This window comes from Centroberyx gerrardi, chromosome 5 (genome assembly GCF_048128805.1).
Source record: "Centroberyx gerrardi isolate f3 chromosome 5, fCenGer3.hap1.cur.20231027, whole genome shotgun sequence".
NCBI lineage: Eukaryota > Metazoa > Chordata > Actinopteri > Beryciformes > Berycidae > Centroberyx > Centroberyx gerrardi.
The window spans coordinates 15,248,629-15,273,383 of NC_136001.1; the positions used below are offsets into that span (position 1 = coordinate 15,248,629).

Consider the following 24,755-nt stretch of genomic DNA (forward strand, 5'->3'; position numbering starts at 1 on the left):
AATGTGGCCCCAGGGTTGATTTTCCCAAAACAATCTTAGCTCTAAGATCATCTTAGTCCCACTGGAACTAAGTGAAGCCGGATGATCGTATTGTTAAGATATCTTTAGGAAACCCAGTCCCAGATCATTAGACTATGTATTGTTTGTGTTTACCTGTGTTTGCTGCCCCTTTCATCCATAAGCCTTGAAGTTTGTAGAAGTCACTAAACTGCTGCCAGAAATCTGCTCTCTATATTTGTTGGATTTGTCCTCATATTTCTCATATTGTTGGATCTAATATTTCACTTTGATCTGAGTCACAAACAGTGACAGTGTTTTGAGTCATAAATACGCAATAGGCTACCCATACTTTTTTTTTTTTTTTTTTACAAGCATGCTTTTTTGATGCTATGTACATCCCCAGATGCACAGGGTGAGGTTTTCAAACTGGTATTGCATTTTAATACAGTAAACACCCCAATACTAATAAAAGCAAGTCTGCCCTGAACAAAACCTGCAGTGGTTCCTTGGACCTTTGATAGGAAATGATGTCAGAGCAGACATATTGCTTTTTCATTGCTCACATATTGTTCCTCTTTTACCTGTGTTTTGATGCCCAAACATGAACAGCAGCTAAACTCTAGTACCATAAGCTTTTTGAGGTTCAAATACGGTAGCGCCATCTAATTGAAAACATCAGCACCATCAAATGATACAGTCTCACATTTTAAAAATTTGTTCCTTTTACAACGTCACATATTTACATTGATATTAAAACACAGATTGTAGAAAATGACAACATAATCCCTGATGCAAACATAAATAAAAAACGTAAACTGTAACACAAATGAAAAATGTAAACATTCGTTTTTTTTTTAAAATCTAATATCAAATGAATTCATTGTAAAATAATGATAAATTAGAGTCAGTGCATAATGTTTTGAGAGGAAATGACACAATGATCTCTAGGAAATCAGTACATTATTAAATTAAGTGCAAGCAGCAACATCAGGAGAACATCCCAGAAATGCTGACAACTGAATAAAATGTTACAGAAGCCCTGATAGGATTCCATAACCATGTTCTAATAACGGAGACATTTTACAGAAATATGACATGATGAAAAGTGAAATATGACATGATGTGAAAATAGCATGACACACATTTTCCAATGGGGGAAATAAGAAAAATACAAACGGATGTGGAAGATGACAAGTGACATTAACGGATAGTAGTACGAATCCTCATTTGAGGAACAGTGCGGTCTGATTTCCCAGAAGCCCCTGTCAGTGAGGTGTGTTGATCGTGGGCCTGGTGCTACAGAGGGACCGGAGGAGGTGTTGCACTGTCAGTCTGACTATTGCCCCCATTCAGTTTTGCATCCCCGTAACGCATTTATATTCAAAGGAATGTGATTTTCCAGGTGTTTTTTTTTTCAGGACTTCAGGCCTTTGGGCACAACACTCACCATTTTCCAAGGAGATTTCTGTTTTCCTGCTCGTTCCAGCCGTCGTTTGCTGCCTCTTTTGCGATGCCCTGATCATATCTCTGCATATTGTGAGGCCTGTGGAAGGGGAAAGGTCCGTTCCAAGGCCAGATCACTCAGGTGTGTGGGGTCTGAGTGGGTCGAGGTGTGAGAGCTTTTTCACCAGTTGGTGGGCGGGCGGCCGGGCTCTGCGCTGCCTGAGTGGTCCAGCTCAGCACTGTCACAGTCCGAGTCATCGTACAGACCCTGGTTCAGAGCAAGGACATGAAATATCTGAGTTAGAACAGCAATGAATTCTTAAACACTGACCTAGACTATCAGATACTGTAAGCATGACCTACTGTTTGCTTGCCACCGTCTAAATGTTAGTATGTCAGCCATTATTTGAGTATCTATTTGCCTGTAAGCAACATCTGCATGTCTACCATTCCTTCCTCTTTCCCTCTCTCCCTCCTCCACTCCCTCTGTCCTACCTCGTAATTGTTGTGATCGTTGGTGAGCTGGGTCTTGACCTGTCGCAGGGCCGCCTCCTTCTCAGATAGCCCGTCGGAGCCCAGCTGGGCCGGGTCGGCCGGGTCGGCGGGGATCTCCGAGCCCTGAGACAGCAGGTCGTCGCTCTTGTCGTCCAGACGCTCATCGGTGTTGGTGCTGACCACGTCCGGCGTGCCGCTGTGGGAGTGGTCGGTGGTGTTGCCCTCCTCGCCGTCCGACACCGACAGGTTCTCTGAGCTGAAGGTCGACAGCGACTGGCACTTGGTCATGCTCACAGGACGCCTGGTAGGAGTAGAGCAATTTGAGAGTAAATAAAACAAGAATGAATAAATATAGATTTTTTTAGATTATTTTTATGGCATTACTGCATTTTTAGATATTCCACAGTAGAGAGACAGGATAGGTGGACATATGATTTAAACCCAGGATGCCATAATTACATGGTATGCTTTCTAGCCGGTTGAGCCACATGAATATAAATTTAAAAATCATAATGAAAAGCTTATGCTTGTTTGTCTCTTCACCCACATTTTTGTAAAGGTGGCATGCAATTTTGGTTGTATATCTACTATCAGGATGATAGTAGAAATTGCATATTTTGTCGTAGTGACTACTCATGTGAATGTGAAATTTTGCTTTTGAGTTTGTAAGAAGAAAATATAGAGTTGTATTTCATGGGTGACATAGATCAGAGCTTTAGATAGAAATGTATATAGGTCGGCCATATATTTGATGCGTTCGACAACCCTTACCGTCTTCTTGGCAACTCCACTTCACTGTCCACTTCTCCTTCCTCTTCCTCTGATGACACTCCACGTCTCTGTGGAGTATAGTATTGAGTATAAAATATCAGTATTGCCCTATTTTCAATGCACACTACACAGAGATAAAACACTGAAATAAATCAGGGATTTGCTTAACTGGCAACAAATAAAACCAAAATGTCTGGATTTCCCAGAAGCCTCTCAGTGCTGCTAACTTCATCTTTGTTCCATTATAAGCCAAGAGTTGAGATGCCTTTGCTAAACTGTGCCAAAATGTCAAGTCTCACCTGACTGCGAGTGACAGCTGCCCTATAGAGCAGTGCTGAAGGAGTGAGGCGTTGACTTCTGGGTGAGCGCATGATGACCGGCCCATCCTCCTTCTCCTCACCCTCCTGGGCCAAACGGGGGTTCCCAAGCACGGACCCCCTCCCTGCAGCCGCCCCCCTCCCACACGGCGAGTCGGGGCTGCTGGAAAACGGAATAGACGCTGCGTCTTCGCTGGGCGTGTCACTGCGTGGAGGCGTCTCTGCGAGGTCATCATTCCCTCCACCCACGTCCGGCCCATCCTCCGGCCCTCCCCCTCTCCCGCCTCCTCCCAGCCCGGCCGAGGCGCTCTGACTGCCCCCTCTCTCCAGCCCCGGCCTGGCCTGTCCCTTCCTCCGACCCTCGGCCTCCAAGGTGGTGGAAATGAGATCGGGGCTGGAGGAGGACATCTTCTTCAGCAGCAGGTCGTGCTGCAGGCCCCTGAGGGCTGCGCTGGGGTCCAGATGCTGCTTGTTGCTGGGGACGGACGAGGTGCTGTTGACCAGAGCTAAGGAGGAGGACAGGGTGGCTTTCAGCTGAGCCAAGTCGCCGGTGCTGCCTTTGCCAACTTTCCGGTAGCGGGGCTTCCCTCGGCGAGAGCGGCCAGGGGAAGTAGAGCCCTTGTTGGGGATAGTGACCTGGGTCATGGAGGAGTCCAGTTTGGGGAGGATGACCTCTGACTTCAGTAAGTCTGGCCTGGAGAGGACAGGGACAGGATGAACAGTTAAAACAGAGGGGAAACAGTGGACTGTGGTAGAATAATAAACTCTTCAATAAGCATTTTTAAGAACAATACACATTTGTTATTAAAAGTGTTTGCTAGATTATCTTCTGCATGCTTGAGCCTACAAATTAGGTTTAACAGAGCCTTTGGGGCGCACATAATATTCAAGGGCAATTTGTCCATATGTTTATATAAATGCTTCAAATTTAAATAACTCCTTGCCGTCTCACCTCTTGCTGTGTGAGGGCAGTTTCTGAGGTACGTTGCGTTTCTTCATGAGTTTCTCCATTGAGTTGGAGGAGGCTGCCTGTCTGGAGCTGTAGTGCTTGTTGAAGCAGCCTGGGTACTTCTTATCCAGTGACTGCTCCCTCCTGAGGTTTAAACACAGAGGCAATGCTTGTTTAATGGATGTCAGATGCTGAGCTAAGCGTAGGAGAGCACTTTGCTGCATGCAATGGGCCTATGCGACTGGATGCAATGGCCATCCAGATATAGAAGCACATTACGAATCAACTTTTACATCCTCTTTCATTATACATAGCCTCAAAAACACTGCTAAATGGATGCCTATGGATATTAAGCTACTAGTAGAAAAAAATCCAATATTTGAATTATTCAAATGAATGTGAATTGAATTGTTTTTAGGAATAGAACTTAAATATTTGGGGAATCAGCTATGACTATTTTGGCTGATTATATGGCTGGCATTTACACACATACCCATTCGTTTTCAAATTTAGCTAGTGGTGTTAAGTTTGCACTAGCTTGGACTGAAATATACTACCCTCAAACTCCTCGATTTCCAGCCATGACTGTATCATATATTACTTTATCAAGTCAATATCAGTTTCCATACTTGAGCAGCTCTTTCTCTTTGAGCTCCAGCTGTAGCATGACAGCGTTGAGCTCCATGTAGAGGTTGTTGGCTCTCTCCAGCTTCCTCTCGTAGTGCTCCCGGATGTCCAGCGCATGTCTGTGTGGAGAGGACAGGGGGAAAGCGATGTAAATACACACACAAATATACACACTTTCTCAATAGTTAGGTTTCCTTATTTATTTTCCTGCATTGGGATCTTTTTCTCTATATATCTCCACCTCTGTATTTTAATGTATCCATCCCCTTTGTGTGTCCCTGTTCCCATATTTCTTTGCTAACCTGAGTTCCTCTCTGCGTCGTATGATCAGCTCCTCATCCAGCCTGTGAAGACACGTCCCCTCAGACTTGATCTTCTCAAAGTGGTGCCTCACCTCGTCTCTCCACTCCGCCTGGCGGGAAACACACAACACATCCATCAGAGCAGGTAGCAGCTATCAAACTGAATACTCCAATCCATCATTTTAGAGTCAAGAGTTAGGAAAATAGTTTTTTAAGGGCAAGCACACATGTTCATGTGCTGAAGAGGGTTCAGATAGGTAAGAATGCTGCTACTGGTTAAACATGCAAAACTACAAATTGTTCCACTATGGTGCAGTCTTCTTCTTCTTCTAATGAGAATGAGAATGAGAATGAGAATGAGCATGAGAATGAGAATGAGAATGAGAATGAGAATAAGAATAAGAATAATGTGGGGGACATAGTACATTGCACCATGGTCTGGTAAAATAGAAAATAGTCTCTTAAGTTGAAGTGAAAATGTGGTTCATGGGTGTCAAGCAAACCAAACCCATCAGGCTGTAGAGGAATAATCAATGCACAGGGAGCAAAACTGAGCATGAACTGACGTAACATGAGCACAAAAACGCAGTGTGGGCATTTTCTTGTGCACAGTGGAGCGTGACAGCTGTTATCTGATGCCTGTCATATCAAAGGACAAAGGGATTTAGATATGTGTGTGTGTGTGTGTACATGCATGTGTGTACTGTATACTTCATGTGTTTGTGTGTGTGCGTGTGTCTGTCTGTCTACGCACGAGTGCTGCTCTTCTTATTAAGCTAATGGACTTTGTGCGCACTCTCCTATATCTCCAGCCCTCTCTCTCTCTCTCTCTCTCTCTCTCTCTTTCTTTCTCTCTCTCTCTCTCTCTCTCTCGTTCCTCTCTCCTCCCTACCATTAAAGCAATCAATACACTCTACCTCTCTCTAACGTCACAAGAAAAATCCATTATAGGGTGGAGAGGAGAGTAAGTGGGGGGGAGTTGGGGGGTTTGGGAGAAAGAAAGGATCAAGGATAAGGGGATAGGGTGAATGAGGAGGAGTGAGCGGTAGGCAAGGGAGTGAGGAATGGTTTGTGTTTTGCATCATTAGATATAAGCAAGGGAAGAGGCACTAGGTTGCTGCAAATGAAAAAAATAGTAATTTTGGGTGTTTGTGCGCACACTTCTCTGTCTGCATGAGCTTCCTTGCATGCATACGCATCTGTACGCATGTGTTGTAAATGGGTCTGCGGTTCTACATGGCTGAGTAATGACGCGCAAGTCTTCCACACGTACACAGGCTACTTTTCCAAGGCCCTTGTCCTTCAGCTGTGTGGTTTCGACTAGCCACATAAATCTTCTAGCTGCAGACAGCAGGCTGATTGGAAGAGGAAGGCAGTAGGTAGACAGTAATTGGACTGCTACAGCTACTGGATGCTGTTCAGAAGAGGTTTTCTAGTGGCGAGAAAAACCTATATCTAACCCTGGTCCAATGGTCATTCCTTTTAGTTATAGGCAGTGGATCATTTGTTCATATTCAACTAGGGAGAAGGTGGCTAAGCAAACAGTTGTTTTCCCTTTATATTTCCCCCTATAGATGGCACAGGTGATGTATAGAATTAAGAATTGTGAGTGCTAGCAAGTGCCATTTGACTTCATCCTCCTTCAAACACATCACTTTCCTGTCTATTTTCACTGCGTTGTCTTATAGGGACTTCAAAATAAAATAAAATACTGAAGGAAGGCAGAAAGGCGGCTCTCCTTTAAAAGAGCTGTTGGTGATTTATTGCCTATTGACCTATTTTTTTTTTTTTTACAGTCAATGCTATCGACAGAGGGGAGGGTGGCCTACCTGAGACTGGAAGTAGGTTTCTTGTGGGGTGGACAGGATGTCTGCTGAGGCGATGTCCAGATGCAGGAGAATCTGCCTGAATGAAGGCCTGTTTCTTGGCTTGGAGTTCCTGCGATTAAAGGAAACAAACGTTTTGTCAGTAACGCAAGGGACACTGAAGAAAATGACCTTTCCTCTCCTTTTAACTGAGTCACTCTTTCTTACTATACGCAATTCTTCCCCCTGTTTGTGGAAATACTTATGATGCCTCCAACTTGCAGTTTTTTAATATTTCTCTTCCCTATTTATTTATCCTAGTATTTCTTGTACTTCCATTTCTCTACCCTCTTTCTCTATCTCATCAGCCTTCTCAATACCTCTCACTTCTTTATTTCTCCTTCTCCACTTCCACTTTACTTTTCCATATCACTCTTCTTGCCTCCCACCCTCTCTCCCTGGCCATGTCCTTCTCCCCTGCTCACCAGCATTGCCTCAGGAGGATTTTGAAGCCATCGGGACAGCTATCAGGTACAGGCAGCTGCAGGCTGTTGTTGCCCACTCCCCAGATGATAGCTGAGGAGTCCACATCTTTATAGGGCACCTCTCCTGTCAACATCTCCCACAGCACGACGCCAAACGACCTGCAGACAGATACGGTACATTTGCTTTCCACACACTGATAAAGATGCGATGTGAACTGATGAAGGGCAGCATGACTGAAATGTCACGCTTTTTACAGGACTTCACGGGAATAAATCATGCTTTTACTGCTGAGATTGTTGCAGCTGTCATCTCTGGTGGCTCTTTAACATGTAAAAAGACAGTTGTTGTCTCTAATGCAAATGCCTTCTGTGCTAAGCTATAAAAACATCATCACTGAATTATACCTAGGTTTAATCAGTTTGGTATGACAAATGTTTTATTGCTGCTAAGAAATTATTTTCTATTGGAGTTACATTCATGAATGCTCAAAGGTTACACTGGTAATACCAAACTAATGTATATAGGCAAACCTCTGTGTTTCCTCCTAGCCTATTTTCCATACTATGTCACTGGGGGTGGGAGGAGGTTAAGCAGCTGTGTAGCTGTGAACAGTTAAGGGGCCAGAATGTGGTTTTGTTTATATTCCTATGGGGCTTCTTCTTATCTAATTAGCACCAGGAATATAGGCTGGCATATGCTGCCAAAACAAGTGGTATATACTATACTTAATAGTAATATAACTGTTATTTAGCCAATTTATATGGCCCCCGATAAATGCATCTGAGTTCCATGAAAACTAAGTAACAGCTGGTCAAAAAGTAGTCTCAAAAAGGTAGTTTCATTGATGAGCTGGGGCTCTACCACTGCTGGGTCGGGGACCAAGGCCCATGGGAAGGTAAGGAAAGTTTGTTGTTGGTGGCACCTTGGATCGCCATGGTGACCCATGTAACCTAGGTGCCAATAGCATCACATGGCATTGAGGGGGTGTGTGATGTTGTGTTTACATGTGTATTTTTAGAGCTTCTCCATCTCCTTGTTTACCATTCATGATGTGTATGTGTGTGACAATCGTAACATTCACTGGTTTTCACGAGACTGGGACACTGCATGTGTTTCTTTAGCACCAGGCTAAGTAATGGAGGTTAAATGATGGCTTATAACTTATGGATGTTGTGTGCTATTTCTATACCAGCACTGTACAGTAAAATGTCATTCAATAATTTAATGAGTGACTCATTTGTCAATTCAGTGACTAATTTTAATGAGTGACTGATTTGGACTGTTTTAATAATGTAGAATACAAACATTGCAATTTTGTTGTGTATGAGTTATATGCATGTACTGTAAAAATTGTTAATGTGAAAGAACGAAACAAAGAGAAAAGAGAACAAGAGTGAGAGAATATTCCTTGGTGCACTGATCTTACTTTACTTCCTCAGCTCATTTTATCTTTCAATTTTTAATCAGGAGAGACAGTTATTGGTGCAGAATTGGGAGACATAGCACAGGGCAGAGCACTATGTGCAGTCTCTGCGATTGCATGAGTGCATGATGTGCATGAAGCAACATCTTTCTTTTACAACAATTAGATTATATTATGCAATGTAACATTATATTTGAGTTACATTATGTTATATTGTGTGACGTTGCGGTTTACAAAGTAACGTGAAGTTACAATATGTTGGGTTCATTTACGCTGTGTCACATTACAGTATGTCACTTTGCGTTTATTATTATTATTTATTATGTTACATTCTAGTTTTGTGTATTTGAGTATAGTTCAAATAAAAATACTGGCAGGAAAATGAGTATAATCTCAAATCTGACAGCTTTGCTTTAGGAAAAAAGTGATAAGCCAGCAAGCCCTAGATTTTATCAAGGGTTATTTGAGTTTTACTCTGTTCTCTGGTCCAACTGTCACAGCATGTTAGTACAAAACCAAACTAACTGCATATAACAAAAGACCTCACCACAACCTCTCCCTCTCTTCCTCTTTCTTTTTTTTGGTATGGACTACACTAGAGTAATTTACATAAATTTATACTAAACTGTATACACCCATGCCTTGTTTTCTTCCTACATCAAAAGCTTTTTAATCCTATTTTCACATCTCTACTAATGCACTGCTGGCCCTGGGCCAAACCATCCCCAGGCTTGGAAGGTTATTCCAGCCTCTCCTGAGCACTGCAGCATCTGGCAAATCAATTATTAAATTAGCCAGCGTTCCTTTCAGGACAGAGAGAAAGAGTGATGTAGGGCGGGTGAGGGAGAAAGAGAGAGAGAGAGAGAGAGAGAGAGAGAGAGAGAGAGAGAGTATATGTAGGGGTGGGGATTAGGGGCTAAACGCAGGCCAACCCATCAGATATGGTAGTGGGCCTATACAATTTCATGTAATGAGATATTGTACATAATACTGAATAGATTTTCTGGAAATAGGATACTGCACTGTATAGTAAAGTATAACTAATGAGATTCTATGTTGATTTAATGAAAGATTATACAAATCATAAGGGAAAATTGGAAAGGTGCATAAAATGCAGCGGGGCAGTTTAAAAGGGTTCTGACACTTACCAAATATCCACCTTCTCTGAGACGGGCTCGTTGCGTATGACCTCAGGAGCCATCCAGGCCACCGTACCGGCGAAGGACATCTTGGTGCTCTTGTCGCTAAGCTCCTTGGATGTGCCGAAGTCAGAGATCTTCACCGCGTCATCATAGGTGATCAGCATGCTGGAAGGAAACATTGGACATTATGCCTCAAGTTTATGTTTGCACACTTAAATTAATCTATGTACAAAAATGATGGACAACTAAGTTAAATATAATTAATATGTTCACTAAATATACAATGATAAAGATAACACTGTGAGATAAAAACCTCATACATCAAAAAGAAGGCAGTTCTTCAATATACAAGTGAACACATCATCGCCCACGAATGATGCAGTTACCCCCTTGGGCCAATCAGTAACAAGATGCATCATCCCTCCAAGTTTCATCAAAATTAGGGTGGTGTGGCAGTTATAGCCTTTCAAAATTAAAACGTTGCCCTCCATCAGGCCAATCAGTGTAAGTTTAGATGCCAGAACACTAAAATGCATCATCCCTCCAAGTTTCATCAAAATTGGACCAGTGGTGTCTGAGATATCACAGCTGAGTTTTACCAAATGTGTTACCATTAATCATAGCGCTCCCATCAGGCCAATCTGAGTAATTTTTTAAACACCAGAACAGAACAAGTGCCAAAACACATCATCCCTCCAAGTTTGCCTTTTAATTATCATGCTCCATTAGACCAATCAGTGTAATTTTTAAATGTTGGAACACAATGCAAATATGCATCATCCATCCAATTTTCATCAAAATCAGACCAGCAGTGTCTGAGATATCACCTGAGTTATCATGTTTGACAGATGGATGGATGGACAGGATGCAGCCTGTATATTAATTTCATCATGTTGCTCTAAAGTTTACCTCAGTTGGTCAGATGGTCAAATAGCAGCACAATGGCGCTACCAATAATGCAGAGATTCTGACATATTATTTTACTAATTTATGTTCACCCAACATGGGGATTACTTCTGCTGAATCCAAGCAAAATGTCAACTAATAAAACCTACCTACTCCTCATCAATGTTATCCTTATAATAAGGTCACTTCAAAATACATTTGTAATGTAAATGTAATCTGTAGCTTCTGTACCATGAAGCTAGAAACAATAGACTACCTATTTTGTAATTGTATTTACAGTGAACTCTTGTGGACAAATGGGAAAATTGTTTTTGAATGACTGAATCGGGTATTGTGTGATCCATCGTCTTCATGTGTGTGACGCCCATCTTTGTCCCTGTGTGAACAGCTTTCAGACCGGACGGTCCTGTAGTCTGACCTAGGCTTTAGTCGTAATTATGATCTGTTTGCTATATCATTGTCAGTTACACTTGAATCACAGTGCTCTTATCATACCGTTCCACAAACTCACTTGGGTGACTTGAGGTCTCTGTGGATGATCTTGTGGAGGTGAAGGTAGTTCATGCCCCCGGCGATGCCCATGGCCCAGTCCATGAGCAGGGAAGGGGTGATCTTCCTGCCTGCTCTCAGCACCTCGTACAGCTGTCCCTGGGCACAGTACTCCATGATGATGCAGTAACATGGAGCCTGGGTACAGATTCCCCTGACACCATGGAGAAGTACGTATGTTAGGATAGAACATATTAAGAGTTACAGTGACATGTTATAATGCCAGTGCAACGTTGTTGTCGGGTGAAAACACATAACTCAATTTTGGTTTCAGATTTCTGATTTTCATGTTTTAACTTCAATTGAAAGATCACATTTTCAGAACCTCCTACAACCCTTGGGTTTATGAAGCATTTTCAAAACCCTTTGGATAAACTCAAAAATGCATGGTCATCAATCTGAAAAACACAGTTTTTCTTAGTTCCTGAAAAGTTGACATTTGGGAGTTATGAGGTTTTCACCTGACAACAACGATAAGCAGAAAAGGCATTAGCAGAATTAGACTAGTAGAATATGGCTAGATAGAAAAAGGATGATAGAATGAGGATAGCTTTTAAAGGGGCATGAAAACAAAATGCAAAACAAGGTAGAGTAACACTGGTGGCATAATAACACTTATACACCGGTCATGTACAAACCTTTCTCGATTTGACCTCTGAGAAACCTCAATCATATGCATACAGAAATATGCAACATTAGTGGCACACTGCACTATTCATGGCATAAACCACCAACTCATCATTTCTACTCACTTGAAGGTGATGATGTTGGGGTGTTTGAGCTTGCGCAGGTGCTTGATGTCCGTCTCTTTGAGGTCTCGCACTTTCTTCACGGCCACTTCCTGTCCGTGCAGCTTGCCCAGGAAGACGGCCCCCTGGGCCCCGCTGCCCACCCACTGCAGGTCTGATATCTCCTCAAACGGGACCTCCCACAGCTCTGAATGAGGGGGAGAAGATGGAGGAGTAGTTGGTGAGTTTATCTGTGTGTTAACATCAGTCAGTTATGGATATAGAACAGATCTCAGATGGAAAGGCTCCCATGTCATTCATTCTCATTCCATTGTGATTGTATTAACCTGTAATGATTACAGATTGATTTTACCAGCTTGAATGTATATCTAAATACATTTTATAACTTTAATATATAAAACTCATGTTTAGCGCTTCCGTAATGTCAATCTTTAGAATTCTATCAATCATTTAATGAATGAAAAAATAATATATCTCCACACAAACAGTGTCCTCTGTGGAGGGAGGGACAGCCCTTAATTAACATTTGGATTAAGGATTTGTCTTTCAAGGCTGTGCCAACAAATGATGCTGCTAAAGACAAGCTGTTATGATGGTTTTCTAATTTCAAAGAAGCAGCTTTACAGATACAAGCCAGAATTTTATTTGACCATTTAAATTTTGGGTATAGGTATATTCACACATCATACCTCAAAATACAGGTATGTTTCCATATTCAATATATGTTTACAAACACTGCAAATGTAATCACGTCTTTTACAACCTCAAAACTCATGTTTAGCTGCCACATACTTACAGTCACTACATCAAAAGATCAAACAATGAAATTCAGAATCTAAGAAAAAAAAATCAATTCAATGAATCTCTATGTAAAACAAAGCCAGCAGCGGGGCATAGTGTTTCCACAGGGGGTGCCGTATTGCTGTAATAGGCTGAGCCTGTAACAGCCAAACTTGTTTTAAGACCTGCCTCATAGAGTCACACAGACACCAAGTGTGATACCTTGTTCTGTACTTGAACCCCACCTTAACCTGAGACTGGGGGTGTGCAGGCAGACAGACAGGGAGCTCTAATCCTCTGTGGGTAATACTCTCTCAGCCTCCTAAATCCTGCTTAGTGCCATTGTGGGGCTGACGCGAAACAGGGGTCCAACACTCAGGAGGGGGTTGGAAGAGGGAGGGGATTTGGGAGCCTAATGTGGATGTACGGTGGAGATGGAGGCAGAGGGGTAGTGGTGCTGGTGGCGGTAGTAGCGTGTGTGTGTGTGTGTGTGTGTGTGTGTGTGTGTGTGTGTTTCTGTGTGCGTAAAGGGAACGGAAGGGAGGGGGATTCCCCATGGATCGGCTAAGAACAGACAGTTAATACAGAGAAATATACAGCCCACACTGCTGCTGTTCTGGACCCGGGGAAAGATGATCCAGACGCATTTATCATATTAATCAGGATGATATGAATGATTAATGATCTCTAGTGATTGATTGGGGTTTCTGTCTCTAATGAGCCCGTAAAACATACCACCTTATAGGCATAAGGCTATATCTGATACACCAGAATCTCCCTCGTGTCTGCTCTCTTTGATCTGATAAATGGAATCATTTTAGAACATCTTACAGCTCCACTACGGTTCTTTGGAATCAATAGAACTGAAGGAAAATTCTACTGCTGTCAACTGTGCTACATTGTCACATCCAATCAAAGCACCAGAATGGGCCATTATGATGCAGTAGGTAGGCATTCAGTTCCAACACCCCTATTTATTTCACGCCTTTTATATCGGCGCTGCTCTCGTCAGCATGTGTGACTCCCTGAGATGTAGCACACAGGCGAGGTGCGGAGAGGTGCAGATGGGCTGGGAGTGATAACAGGACAGGATGAAAGGGAGAGGAAAAGGAGACAATGAGAGACAGCAGGGGGAGGGGAGGGGAGCGGAGGGGAGATGTGGACGAATATCAGAGGGGTTATAAAGACAAGTAGACGTATAAACACAGCCGCCTTCCTCCCTAGCATCACACTGTATGTATGTATGTATGTATGTGCCAAAGTGGGTGTTTGGTCTGTGAGAGATAGTGTGTATCTTATGCGATTGTAGGCGTGTGTTCATGTCAGTGCAAGATGATGTGTGTTTCTATTTGTGTGTGCACTCGTGTGTGTGAGCGCATTCACTCTAGGATGCATGCTCATATATATGCATGTGTGTGTGTGTGTGTGTGTGTGTGTGTGTGTGTGTGTGTGTGTGCGTGCGTGTGTCAGGTTTGTGTTAATAGAGATGAGAGGTGCAGGGTCAGAGCATGGCCATACATAATTCATGAAGCAGATTTGGCAGAGGGGTCCCGGGGGAGCTCCGCGCTATTGTAGTGGCTGCAGACATAAACAACACAGCGTCACAGGGAGCCAGCTTCAGTGGGGGGAGGGAGGGAGACAGGCAGGCAGGAAAGAGGATGGGGAATCAGGGGGGAAAAAAAGCCCTTCGAAGCTTTTATAGAGTAGGTGCTCTCTCTCTCTCTCTCTTGCTGCATCTCTTTCAGGTCAGAGAAAGTGTTTGTTTACAACATGGCCATTGTGGGAGTAATTCATCTACCAACTGGTTAATGTAATTAAATTGTGGGATAAGATCATATAATTAACATATCAAAGCTTCAGCCTGGAATTAAAAGGAAGGAAATTGGAATACTAATATAAAAGCAATCATTGATTCCAATGTGTGTGTGTGTGTGTGTGTGTGTGTGTGTGTGTGCTATAGTCAAGTGTGCAATGAATCCTGCTTGTAGTGCCTGACTGTGTTTGACTGTCAGACTTACCCTCCAGGTTGTGTTTGTGTTCTGTGGAGTAGGCTTTGCCAATCATAGTCCAGACAGGCCGCAGACACCCAAACAACCCCTCCAGGAAGCCTCCTCCCCCTCCATTGGACTGGCACTGTAGCCTGGCATCATGCGCCTGGCTCCTGACCGCGCCGCTGTCCGTGTCCTGCCCCTCTCCCTCTGTCCTCCCTGCGCTCCCATCGTTCTCATGGAGCTTCAGAACACTGTTGGCAAAGTGCTCCTGTTGTTCCTCGCTCGGCGTGGGACTGTGCCCGCAAGTGCGCCCTTCCCCTCCTCCGCCCCCTACGCCCTGCGGCTCGACAGCGGCCCCCGTGTCTATGGAGAGGACGTTGCGGAGGACGCACTGGGTGGGGGTCAGGTCCATTTCCGGGGTGCAGGGCGTTTCGGCATCAAGAAGCCGAAAGGATGGCGGTTCAGAGAGGGGCGTGTTGAAGCCGGAGAGGGATGGAGAAGGGGCGCGGGGTTCATGGATGAGGGCCATGAGGGACTGCAGTCATCAGAACAACCCAAGCACTGGGAGCCTTGAGAGAGAGAAAGAGAGAAAGAGAGAGAGGGAGAGAGAGAGAGAATGGACATTGTTAAAGGTCAAATCAAAGGGATGGCCAGTACCATTACCCTCCTACAACATGATTTCATGACAGTTGATATGAGAATTATATATATTCAACTATATATGTTGAATATGGAGTTTGTAGGAGAGTGACACTTCCAGTAGGTGTTTGTTTGGGCATGTTATATCTAAAATTGTTGCTAGTAAGTAAGTGGCAGGCAGACTGAGTGGCTAGAGAGACTGTCCTATACCCAAAAAGCCCCAGGTCTGATCCACCGAGCTCTGACCTGTCTGTGGATATGGGAAGGTGAAAAGGCATATTTCCCTTGGGGATCAATAAATATCACAGAAAAAAGCACATTCACAGTTTGCTATCCTCCTCTGAATCAAGCCAGTTTTCAGTGTGTTGTTGTCTCACCCAGACACCAGATTTTGAACATGCTGTGCAGTGTTCTGTGATGAAGGACTTCTAAATGAGGAGCTTCCTTTGTTAATTCCCTTTGAGTAATGATAGCACAGTTACATAGTTAAGTGTCTGCATGGGAGAGAAAGGACATAGGACAAAATAGGGTAGGTTATTATTACTTAACGACATTGGAGTTTGAGACTGAAGATTGACGTTCTGTTCACACCGCAGAAGTCATGCTTTTTTGCTTGCTGCACCACTTGTGCAATTTTGTGAAAGGAAAGATACCAAGTGATTATTATTCTACATTTATATGCCCTGTGATTGGGGCATTGACTTTAAGCAATGAGTCATGATATAGGGCTAAAGATGTCAAATCAACACTAACTGAATGTGAAAATTGATCCAGAGAGTGTGGATATAGGACAAATGAATTGTCCTTTGCACAATCTGCCTGGAATACAAATCTGAGAGGGCCTCAGTTACATATCAATACCTGCTTCAGTTCAGTGCCATCTTTGATGAAGTGTACAGAAGAAAATTTGACACCCAAGTAAAGTCAACTTGACTTATATGGCTAACACAGCATGACAGTAAATAAATGGAATAATTTCTCTAAATCTTAGAGAATATTCCATACATAGCATTACATTGTTATCATTATGGTTCAGCATGTTTATAATGAACAAAACCAAGGGAAAATCCAATAGGCAGAGTGGTGCCACTCTCCTTTATCTATATGCTACATTTGTGGGAGATCACTGCTATGTTAAATTGGATGAGATCAAATGATGCCGTTAAAATAATGAGAGAGTGTTGCAAGCCTCTTCAAAGCTTGTCATTTCTCCAAGGACAGCTTCCTCCACACATTCAGCTGAGAATGAAAATACATTATTTCTTTCTCTCATGGTAGACCCTTATGAAAGAATCCACACACCACCTCTACTGATTATGACAACCAAGTGTGCATGTCTTACCTGCTTAGAGAAATAATGATACAAATCAGATTCATCACAATAGCATCATTATTTTGTTGTATCACATAACAGACAAAATTAACTCATGTTTTCCTCTTCACAAATCCCCAATGTTGGGAATATCATTCAACATATCATCGAATCGTCAATCTGAGGTGAACTTTAGGTATCTTCTATATGGTATATCTGTCCATATCTCAGTCCCTTTGAAGGTCAATGAATGTGTGAGTCAAAATAATAAGCCTAAACATATCTAGATGCTACTATAGAATACTACATTGACCAGCCTATGGTGCTATGAGATAATTCTGAATAAAAGTAATGTGCTTGGCATCTGATTTGTGAGCTATCAGCCTACTGATGCCACCTACTACCTAGCCATACATTGGCTACCGGCCATCTATAATCTGAGACGAAAGAAAACGTAGCCTATAGATAATTCAAGACGAGGAAGAGACAGCCTGCGGGGATCATTAACCAAGCCACAACCATAAAGCTTGAAGTCTTGAAAAATTATCCTCATTATAATTTGGAGCGGAGAGAGAAACCTAACCACTGAGACACATCTGTTGTCTGAAGTCTTGAATAATCACATATCATTCACATGCGACTGATCTTGTCTCCTAAATATTCTTACTCCCGCACACTTTATTTCGAGGCATCAGCTGCGGGATCTGCAGGGGGAGGCTATGCTCTGTTACAGGCCAGTGCATAGTGAATGTGTTGTAGGGATGTCTTGCGCGCATCATTGCTTCTCCTCGTACCTCCTGCGGTTAAGATCCGGCGATAGCAGTGCAGCATCACCGTCAACACTCAAGTTAGAGTTACAGTCAAATATCCAACCACCGTTTATATTGGGGGAAAAAATGAAAGAATACGTTATGTGTGTGCTACGATCAGCTGCAGACCAGCTGCCTTCTCCGCGGTGACAGTATGTGGCTGCTTTTCACGCCCGCTGACAAAATGCTGTAAATTTAATGTTGCCCTACCTCAATGCCGAAAGATGAAGTCCATCGCTGCCGATTGCACAGGCTTATTCCACTTATAGCTTCCGACCGGTTATCTAATTTATTCTAACAACAACAACAAGGTAATTAATTCTGCTTTTCTGGTTGTGTTGGTGTAATCAGCGCCCACGCTTCTCCTCCTCTCACAACATCCAGTGACGTTTCTCAACCCGGCTGAAAGTGCGCTCATCTGCGTTCATTCCAACCCCTATGACAATAAACACAGGCTCTCCGATTCACCTGGTTTCCTCTTCCTGTACTCTTCCTTCTCCTTCTACCTCTCTCTGAGGATGCGATCTCCGCACACGGAGGAATTTATACTGCGCAGTTGGCTATCTCACCTATAGTAAACAGGAGAGGAGGAGAGGAGAGAGAGGAGATGAGAGAGAGGGGCGTGAGGTTGTGACGGAGGGATGCGGTGGGGAGGAGGAGGATGGTGAGAGAGATTGGGAGGGAGTCCTCCTATCAGAGGAGAAATGCGCTGTGACGGGCTCAGTCCGGTGAGACACGGGACAACTGCAGGTAGAGGGGTTTATGTGTGAGGCCACTCTGGATGGGGGATCAGCCGGTGTGTGAGGTTATGAAAATGATGTCATCCCTAAAGCATGCAGCATTTGACTGGACAGCGCGATGTAAATCCCTTCAAACCCTATTAACACACTCTCTGTCGAGTGTAATTGGTGTATAATCTGCGAGCACCCCGTCTGCCACAGAGGGAACACGAAGAAAGGACGGCAGGTCGTTTTTTATCATTTCCAATCTCTACTGACCCATTTCACTAAGATAGGCAGAGTGGGACAGCAAAGGACCTAAATATGATTTTCCTAAGGCATATTTTCTTCCCTGAGCGACATTCATTAACCTGAGTGAAATAAAAAAGACACACAAATTCAAGCAAATTTGTCAAGCAAATCACTCTTGAACACTAATCTTATATTGTGTTTTATCCTAATACATTCATAATCCCAGAGCTTCTCCTCCAAAGCTACCATTTTATGTTTGTAGTTATATATTCAAGGCTGGCATTCTTGTCATTAGACAAATCAGGGAAATCCTGCATGGTTGGATGCCAGTTTAACTGGGCTTGCCAATGGGAGATCATGAAATGTAAACAGTCCAACATCTTCCAAGAGTCAAACTATTTGGCTGACACAGAGAAAGATGCAGTTTGTGGAACAGCTGGGGATCCCATGTCTGAGCTTTCTATTACTGAGTGTCGAAACGGTTGTATGTGACCTTTTTTGAGTGCTAAATCCAAATCCAGTCCTTATCTCCCAGATTAAGCCCATGTTGGGCTTAAACCCTAAGGATGACATCATCCCTGTAGACAGCAGGGGAAACCCCAACCAGTACACACACCACGTGAGACTGACAAACTTGCACATACACAAGCCTTTAAAGCCTCTCTCCCCCTCTCCTTCTGCACTAACGTATCAAATCCTGATGAAACAAGGAAGAATTTATTATTTTATTTATACTAAATTTATACCTCCACAAAAATGTTTTGGCTCACCAAAGTGTTCTAGAGTGGTAAAAGAAGACTATTTGATCTATTTTAATTATATTTTAGAAAGGAATTTGATATAACTTGCTTACTATTAGATATGCAAACAAACATCACAATGGTACAAGATCTCACACAATAATCTATCACTTGCTGCATTTCAAAATATTGAATATTCAATTGCATTGTTTTTTTTTGCCAGTGGCCCACCACCCATGTTACATTTCAGCCCTTAGCATCTCAGGCTAAAATATCCAAGCAATATCAAGTTCTAGAGTGAAAAACACAAAATGTTAATGCTATCATTCTAAAGTTTCTATATAATGGAAAATAATTTTCGAATTCCCAAATGCATATTCAAAGAAACCTATGCAAACATTCAGTTTATATATGTTATGTGTAGGTTTTAATGTAATGGTTAAATAGAAATGGCATGCCAAAATCAGCTGCTTTAGTCATTTTGTACCTTCCATTTCTGAAATTCTTCTCCCTACTCTGTCTTAAATGCAGTCTGAATAGAACAGTAACACACCCTCTGTTCTATTTCCATCTCTTTCTCAAGACTTTCTCTATGATTTATTTATCACTGCTTAGTTGTGGGATGGTTCCTCGTCAGGGATGCTCAATCCTCAAAGCGTCAGTGCTTCCTCTGATGTCCACCAACACAGAAGCTTCTTCTGCTTCTGCTGTGGTTAGTCCTGGAGGAACGAGTACAGAATGAACGCTGCGGGATATCACTGTTGTCAGATGAAAACCTCTAAAACCATCAAAAAAAGTGTCAGCTTTTCAAAAAATGTACAAAAACAGCCTTATTTTCAGATTGACTACCATAGCTTTTTGAAAGTGTACGATGGACTCTGAATGGGCTTTGCGGGCTTTAGTGTCACGTAACTTACTCAGAACATAAAGGAGTAGGTCACCTTTTAAATTAGGGGGGAAAAAAATCTAAATGGGCAAAATTGGAAGTACAAGGCTTTAGCCTGACTGCAGAGCTATGCTGCAGCTACCTCTGAAGGAATGACTGTACAAGGATCGCTGTGGGATATCCAACCAAATGGCTGATGTAAAATGCTGCATTGTTTGGCAACATGCCTCACAATCTGTAGGAGGGAATTAGCTGTCGTGTTGCTGACTGTATGTTCTTGCAGAGGGATGCAGTGAAGGACATAGGGAGGAATGCCTATGTGTGTGTATGTGTACGTGCATGTATATGCATGTGTGCATAATCGTGTGTACACATGCCTCTACCAACGCGTGTTTGTGTGTGTAGAGTATGTTGTGTCAGGCCTGGTGCCAGGTGGTCACAGATTGTCTCAGTCCGGTTATGCGGGAAGGGGGAGGGGTTTCTAGGGTTGGGGGTAGGGGTGCAAAGAAGGGGTGGGGGGGGTGGGGGGGGCAGCCTCCACCTCTCTAGAGAGCCTATTTATGGGTCCTCATCGAGAGCCCCTCATGTCACTCATTGTCACTTCCACTCACACACCAATGCATGGGCGGGCAATCAACAAACCCACTCAGCTCTGTTCCTAAATGGAACAACGAACAAAAGAAGCAAAGATAATTGGCACTCTGATTCAGCATCATATTGACTGAAAACTGGAACGAGAAATAACAGATACATTCTTTCATATTTCTGATGAAAGGGAAAGGGTATGTGTGTGTTTGTGCTCATGCAATTTTGGCGTACGTGTGTGCATGCATGTTTGTGTGTACGTATTCTCTTGCATTGGGCTGTGTACACTCTTATGTGTGCTTGTGTCAGTGTGTCGAATGTGTGACGAAGTGATCGCTTCCTGACATTGACATTGTCATCAATCAGGCTACTACCACTGTGTATTTCATCCATATTGTCTCATGTTGGGATTCATTAAGATTGGCGCCAACCAGGATTGGTTGGGGCGGTGGTGGGGGCAGAGGGGTGAAAGGGGGGTGGGTGGGTGGGGGGGTTGGTGGTGGGGATTCTCCATTTCAACATCCAGGATGATCTCACCTCCTGTCTGCAGCTCAGGAAGAAAAGATTTCATTCACAAAGTTCCATTCATACACATACACACACACACACACACACACACACACACACACACATATACACACATACACACACTACAAACATGTCTCCCAGTGGGAAGCTGAGGAGACAGTTGAGTCTACAAGGCAATATTCAGGTGAGATCACTACCGGACATTGAGGTTTCATGTTTGGAGCCTTTGATCGTTTAACTTTGACTCCATTACAGCACCATGTTCTCATCAATAAAAACAATTAAACATCATGATATAAAACTGTTGGATTAAATGTACAGATAATGTATACACATTCAGTTGTATAGTATGTCTATATTTAATTTTTTTCCCACATTTACCGTAACTTCATAGATCACACTTTTGGGGCTCCCTTGTTGACAGCTAGAAGGAGCCTACCAGACTACTGGGGTGACTCATTCCTGCTTGTTCTAAAATATGCTAATCCAACATTTAGATCAAGCGGTGCTTTGATGTTCCTGGGAGATTATAGATGCCTCTGATTTCCCTTTGAAACCTCTGAGAGACGAGCAGCCAGCCAGGCAGCCTATAGAGAGAGCCTCTGGCAGAAGGCCGGTCAGGAGAGGGTTAATAACAATAAAGGGAGGTTGGAGATGCCTTCCTGAAAGTCACATGGTCTATGCCGGGAAGGGGCCAGAGGAGTAGAGGGAGGGGGGGTGGCGGGGACCAAAGGGGGTGGAGTCTGAAGCAGGTTGCCGTAGAAACAGAATCCTCAGTTGGCCAGTGTGAAGTCAGAGGCGTAATATTAGGCGCTGACTGCAGTTAGATGCTGCCGCCTGCTATTGCTGTCGTGGTGGTGGTGCGGGGTGAGGGGGGGTGGGGTGGAGTGGGGGGTGGGGGGATGTGACTCACACTTGAGGACGTACTCTGCATTCTAATGGACACACACACACACACACACACACACACACATACGCGCACACACCCTCCTTGGCTATATTATCCTTTAACTTTTAATCCTCTGTCCCTCCCGCACAGTAGAATCTCATGGTTGTTTCCACTAGTAGCTCATGTAGCATGGTTCAGTTTATACTGTGCTACGCTATTTCAGAGGATATCATTAATTCATTATGTCAAAGGAGAATCCATTAGTCTGGTAAGTCTTTGTGGATTCACTTGCATGCGTTGATAGAGGGCATCTATTAGAGGGAACCAGGCTGGTAAACTATAGTCATGTAATTGGTGACAGTGTAATTGCATAGTACACATAGCAATTAAAGAGATAATATGTGTAAACCACGCTCAAGATTATCATTGGATTAACTACACTTCCCAAATGCCTTTGAGTGTACACGCTTACCAGCTGTTATGGGGTAAGTGTTAATGATTATGTTGATGATTTATAGGCTATTGTTTTGAGGGTCTTCCTTTTGGCTGCAGGGAATTCAGTTCAAATCTCATTTGATCTGTTAAGGGGAAATTGTTCCGGTTGCTGAACTTTTCATCTCATAAACATGCATAAGCAACGATACTAAAGGGATATTTCCTCAAATGCACAATGCTAAACCCTAACAGTTCAAAAATATGAGCTGTGATAATTTTTTTAGGGTTGACAAAGGCAATTAATGTCATAATATACTTATGGCCATGGGAATGAGGAAATGTGTAAACTCACCAATTACATTTATGAAATCTGTTCTTTCACGCACACTACGCACACTACGCACACTACGCACACTACGCACACTACGCACACTACGCACACTACTTATTTTCAGGTTAGAAATATGTGATTCTTCTCCCCTAAGCCAGTTCAGTCTGCATTAGAGAACATTCACTGCTGTCTCCCATACTCAGAAATCCTTTGGAAGAAACAAGCCAGAGACACATCTACTATTTCCTCTAACATGTGATATCATACGCAGCTCCTTTGAGAGAGAAACAGAAAAGATGGAAAAGACAGAGGCTGGGTTGATTGTGTCAGAATAAAGGTACATTTTATGGTCATGAACTAATATTAATATCATAATGTCAACGTCATTTGGATGTAAATATTAAGAGAAATATTGTATGAGTTGACAAAGGCACTCTTCCATTCACTGTCAACAGAGCAACTCCAGTCTCTACACTGGTTTGATGCCATGTCAATTGGTACTCTAGTTTCTTACCAGAATTAACATTAACACATTAACACAGTCATTAACATCATAAATATTCAATGATGACAAATGAGTGCATTGCTCACGCAACAGCAATGAGATGCCTTGGTAAAAATAAAGATCCTTTGAGTGAATATGTAACATTGCTTTGTTACTGTTGTTTCCTCACAAAATAATACATTTCCTATTTTTGTTGTTTGGTTTGCGATTATTTGAAAGCCAACAAAACATACTCTCTGTTGAGGCAGCCACTGCAGTGTTATAACACCAGAGAATGTGACGCACACTCGCCCTATGGCAAATAATCGACTTCTTGCTCGAACGCTGCTCTCCCCTTCCTTTTAAGGCAAGCTGGGGCAGGTTGATTTCCCATCATTGCCGTGTGGAAAGCTGGAAGCAGCAGGGAAAATCACAGGCACAGTGACGTTTTCTCGGTCACCTCCCACATCTCTATCTCACGGCTCGTGGCGAGCCAATGAGGAACAGGCTCGCTGACTGATACAGTGCTGGGTGGTCAGCAGTGTAGGAGGCTGGCTACTGAACATGATCTTCACTCTTGTTTATTTCAGTTTGCCTGTGACCATGACTCATCCCATTTTTGGGAAAATGTAGCTGCTATTGTACCCCCCAAGACAAAACCTTGTCTCTTTTTGCTCCTTCTGCCTCTATAATTGCCTGTCCATCTATGTTTCTAGTTCTGTCTTTGTCTCTCCTTCTGTCTTTGCGTGTATCTGTTCTGTAGTTAATCAGTTTATCTCTGCCTGTCTCTTGTTCTATTTGTTTATGTAGCGTCCAGCAATGTCCTGTCAACACAGACAACTTGCTACAGAGAAGAAATGAGCCTAAATTTGCCTAATGTATTCAGCATAATGACAGGTAGTGGCATTGTTTCCCAAATTTGTATTCTGGAGGGCTAGTCACCAATTATACAGGTTATGCTAATTACCTACTTGACTGCTTCACATATTAGTGGTATCAAGAGTCAGTAATTCAGCTGAAGCAAAGAGGCCAATTATTATTCATTACATTATTGTTTTGGTGGTGGGACATTTAGGATGTGAGGATAAAAATGAGAGGGACAATAATTATTGTTAACTCAGTATCAAGAAGTTGTCTTCTATCTCTGTTTTTTTTAAATTTCTCTGTATAGAAGTGGTACCATCTTGCTTATGTTGACAATTTTGACTTTTTTGTGTGTGTATGTTAAATTTGTTTTTAACAAAGGCCCATTTAGGGACAAACATTGCAAATTAGTTTATGCTATAAATGTTATATGTGACATCAGACATTTTTTTTCTATGTATTTGTCCCTATTCAAACATTGAATGAATTACTATGACCATGGCATGCTGCAGCGTCCAGTGTGACGCGCTGTCCATGGTGCTGATCA

At 42.9% G+C, this 24,755-nt stretch overlaps 1 protein-coding gene across 1 annotated transcript; it reads right to left on the reverse strand.

Annotated features, from left to right (window-relative positions):
• Positions 1–1,624: 1,624 nt before the first annotated feature.
• LOC139929708 (mitogen-activated protein kinase kinase kinase 12-like) lies at positions 1,625–15,264 on the reverse strand. Its single transcript, XM_071922698.2, has 13 exons — positions 14,763–15,264; positions 11,968–12,151; positions 11,178–11,369; positions 9,767–9,925; positions 7,195–7,353; positions 6,734–6,842; positions 4,905–5,014; positions 4,605–4,721; positions 3,979–4,119; positions 3,009–3,720; positions 2,710–2,777; positions 1,939–2,239; positions 1,625–1,711 (listed from the first exon to the last, which is right to left on the reverse strand). Exons 1-13 carry the CDS (start codon positions 15,262–15,264, stop codon positions 1,625–1,627), a joined length of 2,841 nt encoding a protein of 946 aa, XP_071778799.2.
• Between the last annotated feature and the right edge of the window lie 9,491 nt (positions 15,265–24,755).

Coding starts and splice junctions, on each gene's coding strand:
- LOC139929708 (XM_071922698.2), bottom strand. CDS start 15,264: ATGGCCCTCATCCATGAACCCCGCGCCCCTTCTCCATCCCTCTCCGGC. Junction 7,354..9,766: donor TCAGAGAAGGTGGATATTTG/GTAAGTGTCAGA, acceptor ATCTGTCTGCAG/GTCGTTTGGCGTCGTGCTGT. Junction 3,721..3,978: donor CTGCCCTCACACAGCAAGAG/GTGAGACGGCAA, acceptor TGTCCTCTCCAG/GCCAGACTTACTGAAGTCAG.